At 46.0% G+C, this 9678-nt stretch overlaps 1 protein-coding gene across 2 annotated transcripts in view; it reads left to right on the top strand.

The window, feature by feature from the left end:
- Nucleotides 1-8976, top strand: part of SP6 (Sp6 transcription factor) — a 104685-nt gene extending 95709 nt beyond the window's left edge. For both annotated transcript variants that reach the window (XM_078645581.1, XM_078645582.1), the window contains exon 2: nucleotides 583-8976. In XM_078645581.1, the coding sequence (XP_078501707.1) occupies nucleotides 621-1730 (1110 nt within the window). In that variant the 5' untranslated portion in view covers nucleotides 583-620 and the 3' untranslated portion in view covers nucleotides 1731-8976. The remainder of the gene's footprint in view (nucleotides 1-582) is intronic.
- The last annotated feature ends 702 nt before the right edge of the window (nucleotides 8977-9678 follow it).

Here is a 9678-nt window from a genome sequence, read left to right on the forward strand (position 1 = left end):
GCTCCCCATCGGCTCGAGGAGCAATTACCAGCGCCCTCGCTCTCATTCTGTTACCGTGCAACAGCTCGACCAGAGAGTTAATTACTATAATCCGAGTCCCCAAAGCCTCTTATTAGAGCGACTGTCTTTAAGTATATTTAGATGGCGGGAATAAACTATATTTAAATATTTCTGTCATCCGTGCACCAAAACATCACCGTCCGGTTGGAAAATCTGGTCTGGATTAGTCCTCTTTTGAACAAGAAAACTTTTTTTTCAGGTGACAACATGTGAGGTGTATTTAGTGTGCGAATTTGAACTGGTAGGGCTGGTGGAGGGCAGAGTAGGGGGCAGTAAGCTCCCAAGGAGGACATGAATATTCAATGGTTGAATATACAATAGTTGAATATGCGATGGTCCCTGACTTAACTAGAGATCTTGGAAGAAGTTTCACAGATATCATTCGCTGAGACATTCGATAAGACAGTGAGGCCATGTTAGCATATTGCCCTACGCTTCCCATTCCAATAATAAGCATACGTATTTATTTTTTGGGAATTATATATTAATCCTAACATGTTTTTATGTTTTTTCCCCTTGTAGGACACCTTCTGCCTTCCATTGAATTACGGGGTTCGGCAATGCTAACTGCTGTATGTAGCTCCCTTGGGAACCAACGCTCGGACACACCTCACAACTCCTCACCAGACCTGGACCTGCAACCCCTGCAACCGTATCAGCTCCATAGTGGATCCGAAGGCAGCAACTATCAGTCCTCGCTGCAGCCAGCAGTACTCCACGACCTGTCGCTGAGCTCGCAGCACCAGTTCTCTTCGCCGAGCCGCTATGAGCCTCACAGCTCGAGCCGAGTGAACTGTGAGGACCTGGAGAGTGACGACAACCTGGAGGTGGGCCACTTCTCGAAGCTTCTGCATCCCTCCTTAGAGATGTCTCACCACTACGAGCCCTGGTTCAGACAGACACACTCTGGTAACTCAGCTGAAGATGGGGGGGTGTCGTCTTGGTGGGATCTACATGCCAGCTCCAGCTGGATGGACCTGCAACACAGCCAAGGTAACCTTCAAGCACCAACTCACTCTGGAGGTCTTCAGTCATCTATTGGTGGCTATGGAACTGAGCATCAGCTGTGTGGCCCACCTCACATGCTGTCCTCTTCACAGCATCTCATTGGCCAAGAAGGATTTAAGCAGCTGGAGTCATCCCAAGAGCCTCATGTTTCGGATCAAGCCATGGAGAATTCAGTCCGCCCAAAGAACTCGAGGCGTTCCGTGCCCAGGAGTGCAGGTCAAGCAGTCTGCCGCTGCCCAAATTGTGTGGATGCGGAACGCCTTGGGCAGAGCAACGACAGCACTAGGAAGAAACACCTCCACAACTGCCACATCCCGGGATGTGGTAAGGCCTATGCCAAGACCTCTCACTTGAAAGCCCACCTGAGATGGCACAGCGGTGACCGCCCCTTTGTCTGCAACTGGCTCTTCTGTGGCAAGCGATTCACCCGCTCTGATGAGCTACAGCGGCACCTGCAGACCCACACTGGTGCAAAGAAGTTCACATGCTCAGTCTGCAGTCGAGTCTTCATGCGAAGCGACCACCTCACCAAGCATATGAAGACCCACGAGGGGGGCCGGGAAGCGGCGGAAGGAGAGAACAAAGGGAATGCTGTGGAACCCTCCGGGAAAGCCAAGCGCGATCCTGACGGCAGCGCCCCGAGTGGCACTCAAGTGAACTGAGTCTCTTCCCGGGACCTACTGCCATAGATGCTCCGTCCACAGGGATGGCCTTCCTCAGACAGACTGCACTTGCTGCCTAGATCTAGCGGTTTCTCGTGGGGCCTTGACTGACTGGCTCTTGGACTTCCTTCGAGCCTTCATCAACACACCTACCCCTCCTTAGTTGGACAAGGGGTCGAGGACCGACTGCCTGTAGAAACTTTTAACTATGAACATTCAGCACCTCAGTAGGGTTAATTTATTTGTTTAGTGGAAGGAGGGAAAGTTACATTTTGTAGTAGACACTGTGTATTTTGTTGTGGAGGTGAAGGGAGAAAGCCTGGGTGCAGCTGTGGATGGTGGGATAGGAATACCTGCAGGAGTGTCTGAAATCATGTTCTGCAGTTTCTTGGTCTTCCCAGCCACCATCATCAGGTAGAGACGCCATGATGTGACCCGCCAGAGTCTGTGCGCGAGGCCTAGCATCAATCAGTTCCCAATTCACGGCCCATGCCAGAGCTGGAGCTGTCTGGACATGTCCCAGGGAACCTGTGGGAAGGATCTGAGGCACGAGGAGGGCGGAAATAGCTCCACGCTTTATCTTCTCGCTCAATCGATGCAGGGTGAGCTTTTGAGCTCACCTGCTCTCTCCCTCTGTTGACAACGCAATGTTGCATGAGGGGGGCGGAGGGGCTACACCTCCCGGAAAGCTCTGCCGAACGCAGGCTGAGATAATAGGGCCAGTGTTCTAACTGTTTAAGCTTCCCTGTATTTCCGTGTCTCCCGGAAGTTGCTGTTTCTCCACACATTCCCCTGAAAAGCATATGGGAGTCGTAGAAATACGCTCATATGTTCAAGGACAGGCTCACTTACTATTAAACTCCAACCATCGATTATTTGGGGAAAGTGTATTTTTAGAAGCCCTTGCTGTCTTTTCCGTTGGTGTAAATATGCAGATCTAGTGTGCGTGCTCGGCTCCTGCCTGCTCAGCAGAGGCAGTGGGCCATTTATAGGTGGGTGGCCTCAACATTTGAATACCAGCATGTATTGGGCAACCATGTCACTCTATTTTCAGTTCTGGGTTTTTATTTAACAAACTAAATCACTCTGGGTATTATCGGTTTCTTTTAATTGATCTTTCTGATTACAAGTATCAGTAATGTAAAAGCTGATTAAGCAACTGGAAGCAAGGCACCCCAATACCACGGAGCAGTAATTAGCACTGCTTGAGTCAGGTAGTTTGCTTTGAAGGAGGCATTTTCCTATCCGTGCTCCTGAGTGGTGCCTGGTGGTATGTCACATGCAGGTAGCGGTATGAACGATCCTTACACGATTCCTGCCATTTGGTGCTAGAGATCTTTCCCGGGTCCTGAGTGACGAGCCAATCAGTGAAGGTTTTAGGACCGGATGTAGAGTCTGGTGTATAGGATACTTCATCACGAACATGAAGATATTCAGTCCGCTGTATTACAAGTGCATAATATATTCTACGTTACTTGAATTACAGCAGATGGGATATCCATCAAGTTTGTGTCTGTGTACCCTACCTGCCACACTATAAATCAGGCCCTCAGACTTTGCATTATGGCACGTATGGACCTGGATTCATAATGGGAGGAAAAAACAGGGCTTGGATATGCTACCCATGCATATGCCCGTGTAACTTTAGAGCTCTGTTAATGTTGGCTTCAGATGTCCCAACCCACTTGCAGACCTTTCATTCTACAGTTCTGCCTTAGGCTGTAACCGGGTAGCTGCAGGTGCGATAATATTCATGTGACAAAATATGGAGACCAACTCACAGACAACTGCTGCACACAAGCTTTCTTTAGAGCTTTATGTACATGGGGTCTTATTGTATCTCCTCTTAATTCGTTTTTACCATCCAGGTTGAAGAGAGCGACTGACTGATTCCACCTATGAGATAAAAGTGAGTTAACCAGGGCCCATCAAACGACCCAATAAGTGCACTGAACTAGGAGGAAATGTGCTTCTTTTATTATTAATAATATTTTTTGTTTTTTTAATCATTCGGTCTTTAATTTTGGACATGCCAGCCAAGCCGTCCAGTGCCCCCTCATGTGGAGGATCCGTTCATTGATCCACTCCTACCACCTGTGGGGTGGGGCCTATTGTGTTGCCACCTTTCTCCATGTCGGCAGAACTCCATGTTTTCACTGAACAGCCTAATGCATTCTGCAAGTTGTAGTCATTCTTTGCTTTTGTTGAATGAACACAATTAATACTAGTGATTTGTACCTGAAAAGCGCTGGAAGACAAGGAGTTAGGTGGGAACCTTGGGTGCCCATTGACAACTGGACAGTTCAATATCTGTGAAACTTTCATATGGTCATTTCTGGAACATTCTTGTGACAGCACCATGTTGTGGCAGCCATCTTGAGGAGTGTGCACATTTTCAGTAACGCCTGGAGGATTTTAGACATGTTCTCCCTTAGCGCGGTCTTCACTGTGGATAGTTTTGTATTTCATCAATTTTGTTAACAGAATCTCTACCAAGCTGCATACTATATCCTCTGGAAAGGGATGTGCTCCTGAGGCCAGAACAGGTCAACTGCCCTGCTATTCCCTTTGGGAGAGACATGAATATGTCTTCACTACATATTAAAGAAAAAACATAAGGGTAAAACTGACTATTCGCTGATATTTCAGGAGACAGTGAAAGGGGCGGAAATATGTTTTAAAATGCTATTAAACATTGCATGCACATGCCCAAGAATGTACTCTTTCTATGAAATGTCAGCCTGCCCAGTCACGGGGGTTAGCCCGGAAGCTTTCAAATACTGTGAGAAGGCTTGTAGGGTTGCCACAGGTACTCATTCTGGTGGTTTGACTAATGTTAAATATTTTCAGAGGTGTGTAAACTAGGCGAGATGATCAGCCAGGGGAATAGGATAGTTCCCAGAAGGTATCATTGTGCTTCTAAAATGCTTGTAGAGCTGGTGAAGGGTCAGTTTCATGTTGAGTGTATTAGTGCTGCCTGATCTAATGTGATCAACTCTGCACAAGCCTACATGCCTTTTGCGGGTCCTGCCTATTCTTCACTTACTCAAAATTGTGTTGTAGCTGGTATATTTTGGGGGTGCAGGCTTCATCCAGGACTGTCCTTAGCAGGGGTACCGAGGTATCTGAGGGGCCTGATAAAGGACATTTATTGAGTACCCAATACATACTGCCAAGTCTCAATTCCTCTTCACAACCAGGCAGCTATCATGCCATCTATAATTAACCACCTAATAGCCTTGTATTTTGCACACCCAATTTCCAGTTGTGGGCATCTAATCTGATTTTCAGAGGTCACGCAATGCATCAATTGTGGAAGTCAGTGCTCTAACCAACAAGGCTTGTGTCTCAAGATCACATTTTTTTATGATGGAAGGGTCTGCAGAAGCCATAATAAGCATGTCCATCGCACAACCAGGTACTTCCATTTCTGGCTGGACTCCATCCGCACTGCCCACAGTGATGGGTCCTGGAGCCAGGTGCTGGGCACAGAAACACTTAGGGTTGTATAGTTTCCTTCCTTTCTATTTTTGCTCTCTATATCTTTTAAATGGAGTAAAGAAAATGTAATTGTTTGAAGAAAAAGTAGTGGATACGTTTGGTCCCAGGCACAGCTGGGATCTCAGAAGGATGCGCTTCCAAGCATGTTGGCCTATCTGGAGCTTGCCAGAGCCAGGAGGCGGACTATGTAAAAATAAAAGGCCACTCTAACACAACCAAACATTCTTGATTGGCTGTGCTACTGGCTGCGAGGAGTGTTGTCTCATTGGAAAGTTCCTCAAAAGCCAGTCCACCTTTGCCCGGTACGTCCAATTTGCATGGTTTCTTTGTTGGTTTGGTGTTCTGGATTAACTAATCAAAAATGGGTCGAGGTCTTCACTAAACAATCATATTGTGCAGCTAATTGATGGTTCTGGGTTAGCCTGTCAGATTGCAGCTCCTCGGTAAGGTTCTTCTAAAACTAGTGTGACTCGACTGTGGCCCATCAGGCAGTTACATCTAAGGCTGGATCTGGATTTGCCAACCATGCCTTTCTGTTGCAGACACTTTTTGAATTAGCAAATCAATGCCTGTTGCGTTAGGGTGTTTTATGATTACCCAGTCTGACTCTGATTATCAGAATAGCCAGCCCCTCCCTTCTCCCCAACAGTGAATTCAGATTAGACGCTCAAGCAACGTGCAGCTTTATATTAGCCACTTAGATGTTACTGCACATAGCCCGTTCTGCATCATCCAATCTGTTGCTTCGCCGTGTGGGTGTCTCTGAATATCCAATCGGACACAGCGCCCCACTGACAGTGGGTGGCCAGTGAGCACACAGATATTTAAAATAAATGTGATATAACATGGTGTTTTGTGCAGCACAGGGGTCTGAGACACAGTTTTGAATGTCTACAAGACCACACCAGGCATTAGGCATTTCCGTTCCCTCTTTTAATTAGGCTCTTAAATTATATGTACTAAATGAACGTTTTATAATTTATTTTTCCGACCTGGACATAGATTTACAAGCTCAAACAGCAGCTCCAGGCTGAACTTCAGTGGCTCTCTCTCAATGCTACCCTTACTGTTGTTACGATATTAATGTCATCCATTTTAGAGGCATTTCAGGCAGAAAAGCTACAGATTTTACAGGGGAGGAGGTGAGACCTAGCGGCCAGGGCATCCAAACTTGTATTTACGGAACCAAGTTCGAGCCCCCGGCGCCTGGGCAACATCCTCTGATTCTGGTCAAACCACTTAATTTCACAGTGCCCTAAAAAAACTCCGGTGCATCCGCAAAGGGCCCATATTTGTGCTATATTAAAATTCCCACCAAAAAGTGTTGCATACCGATGCAAGAGAGGTTTTAAGGCATGGACAAACTGCGCAATTGGCATGGGCAAAATGGCCACCTCCGAGGGGTACCCTGGGAAAGTGAACATTCTATTTGACGTCTTGTCTACCATGTCTATTTCGGTTTCTAAACCATTCTCTCTCTATGCCTGCCTACCCCTCTTACTCCTCTCTCTCTCTCCGGTGTCATCTTTAGGATTTTTGTGCTTCCGGGCAGGACATATTTCAATTATTTTTGTGTTACCCAGTTTCCTAAAGTGTAACACATAATTCAGTATAGTTTGGGATTATGGAAATGTCAGTGTTCTGAACAGGGCCCCCCAACACATGTCTTACCTGGGGCCCCAAAATCCTTAATATGACACTGGCTGACAATGCCCTTTTTGATGCTTGCAAAGTTTTAGCACTAATACACCAGAGAACTATGATTAATTAAAAAAAAAGTCCAGAAATGCAAACACCGTGTCCTGGGGACCTGAAATCATCTGCTAACCCTAGCTCTATATTTGGTGCTAATCGGTGTCTGCCATGTCCTCTCCCCTGGCTTTGACCAATTTGTGCTTCATCTGGCCTCCTATAGTCACTTCCTGTGACTGTCAATGCAAGGTCACTTCCTGCCCGGCATTCAATAGGCAGTGACCTATTTGGAAACCTGTGTCTGTAAAAGTCTGTTCGTGCTGGCCCCTCCTTTTGTTTGGAATATTTTTTTGAGACCGGCAGTTGTCATCAGGATTAGGTATTAGACTGGTCTTCTACATTAGCACGAGCACTTCCTGCTTCCCTTGCTAACAATGTCACTTCCTGTTCTCCATCGTCACTCAGAATCACTTCCTGGTACATCCAGATAGGCCTAAAAAAAAAACAACCTTCCTGTCCCCCGGGGGCAAAGAAGCGAACCCTGCAACCCTGCCGCACCTATGCACACATTTTTTTACGAGTGGATGTCTCCTATAAAACAGGGTGGGTACAGGAGGCCTAGCCATCCCCACCCATGGGAACCTGTCTTGCTTGGCTCGCCGCGTGGCACAGGTGCACTACCTCATGGACTGTAAGCGCTGAAGGATTCAGTGTCCTCCCAAATGTGCATTCCTAATGGCAGAGCACATAGGCTTGTTGACATAGGGCCCGGAGCAGAGGCGGACCAATCTGGAGATGTCCTGACAAGCAGGTGCTTTTCAGAGGACAATTGGGTTGGGGAATACAGGCAATAAATATAGAGAAGCGAGGAGATGGCAGAACAGGGTGGTGCTCAAAGGTAAGCGGGTTGGAGGTGCAGTCAGTGATATAGAAGGACATTTCAAAATTTCCTGACAAGTCAGTACCTTAACTAGGGCAGGTAAAATTCCTGTCACTTTTACACTTGCCAAAATCTGAAATCTTGAAAGAGCGGGATTTGCTATTAAAATTGTGCTCTCACTCACTTGACTTTGCAATTTGTATAACGAAGAAATGTGAAAACGGGAAAATCTCACCAAAAACATGGAGTTTGAGCCCTAAACAGTGAGTCTTCGCCTGATCTGGAGATAGTTGATGGATCTTGGCATCTCAAGCTCACCCATACCAGACTAACTCATGTGACCCTGAGACCAGTGGGAGAGTCAAACACATATGAGTAGGATGGAAGGTGGTAGTTAGGAGGCAAGGGGTGGGAAACATGAGAGAGAGACCTGCAGTCTTAGATAATGGTATCACCACATGAATATGGATTCATACCCCAAATGGGCGCATCCATGTGAAACGGTGTGGAATCCGCAATGAATCTAAATATTACTAAAAGGTCTGAGAGATAAATGTAAACTAGTCCCCTCCTTCCTTTTCAGATGGAATTGGTGGAGTCACTGAGTGTGAGTTGGACCCGTCCCTAGGACACTGTTTGCTCCCACATCAAGATCAGCCAGGGCACGTTCTAACCTTGGACTTGTATAGGAGTCCCATTGTATTCTGGGCCTTGTATTCCACAACACAGTGCATTAGGAATTATTGCCAACCAGAGTGGGTGGGTGCCGCTTCCGACCAAACTGGACTGAGAGGTTCTAACCCACACCCTGTCAGTCATTCCCCCGTTGGGTTTGAGGCCTTTGACTTGTTAGCAGCAGTTCTTACTGGTGAGATAGTTTAGTGGGTTACTTCACCAACAGCAACACTCTGTGTGCAAGCTCTAAAGTCCAGTACCAGCGCAACCTTTCATCCTTTTGAGTTAGGCCAGAGTTAACGAGTGCTATTCAGTCAGTTTAGTAGTCTGTGGTCTGTCAATGGTTGCTGTCTGTGGTTTCACAGAATAACATGTTTTCTTCTCCCCAGACTTGTTCCAAATTCTACAATGTCTCTTTAGACCTGAGGTAATACTTCTGCACTGCTGTGAAAAGAACTGGAAAATGCCTTTTTTACCGAAATAAATTTCTTTAGTGTATCTCATTGAGTCCAGAGTTGTCTGTTTTTATGTTTAGTCCTTTTAGGGTAAAAAGGACAAAAGGGTTGGACTATCAGGTAAGTGTCCGTTAGACCTCAAACTCTCCAGCATTCAGCAGCAGTGGTCCTGGAACAATGATCAGAGTGGGGGGTGCTGCCATCACTGTTCCATCACTGAAGTCATAGGGATTGTGAAAAATCCAATTGTCAAACAAAGAACAAGTGTTGCATATGAGCCACACCCATTCAACAGAGAAGTAAGGGTGTAGTATGCACCAGCGGTGCATTTTGGAGCACACCGTCGAAAATCTATTCCTAAAGCATTATGCGGTAGCAATCAAATTTTCCATTGACATGGCAACAAAATTCACACTGACATGTAGTTTACTGATAACACTATATAGCACACAAATGACAGTGATTGGAAATCAGGTTTCAGCAAATATTGATTATTTGCACATCACCAAGTTGTTTTTAGCCCATTAAAACCGCTATTTTCATCACACTTCAGAATTATTTTAAAAATGTCCTTCATTTGTGCTTTCCTAACTGCTATGTTTTGAAATAGATGTACAGTTCATTTACAGATATTTAAATGTTGTGTTAGAAAGAAAATGACACCCTGCAGTCTTTCCTTTCAAGCTCCCTGTACCCCAGTGACATTGTCACACAACTCACTTAACAAAATTATCGAACTTTGAAG

The sequence above is a fragment of the Lissotriton helveticus genome, chromosome 5_1 (assembly GCF_964261635.1).
Source record: "Lissotriton helveticus chromosome 5_1, aLisHel1.1, whole genome shotgun sequence".
Classification (NCBI taxonomy): Eukaryota; Metazoa; Chordata; class Amphibia; order Caudata; family Salamandridae; genus Lissotriton; species Lissotriton helveticus.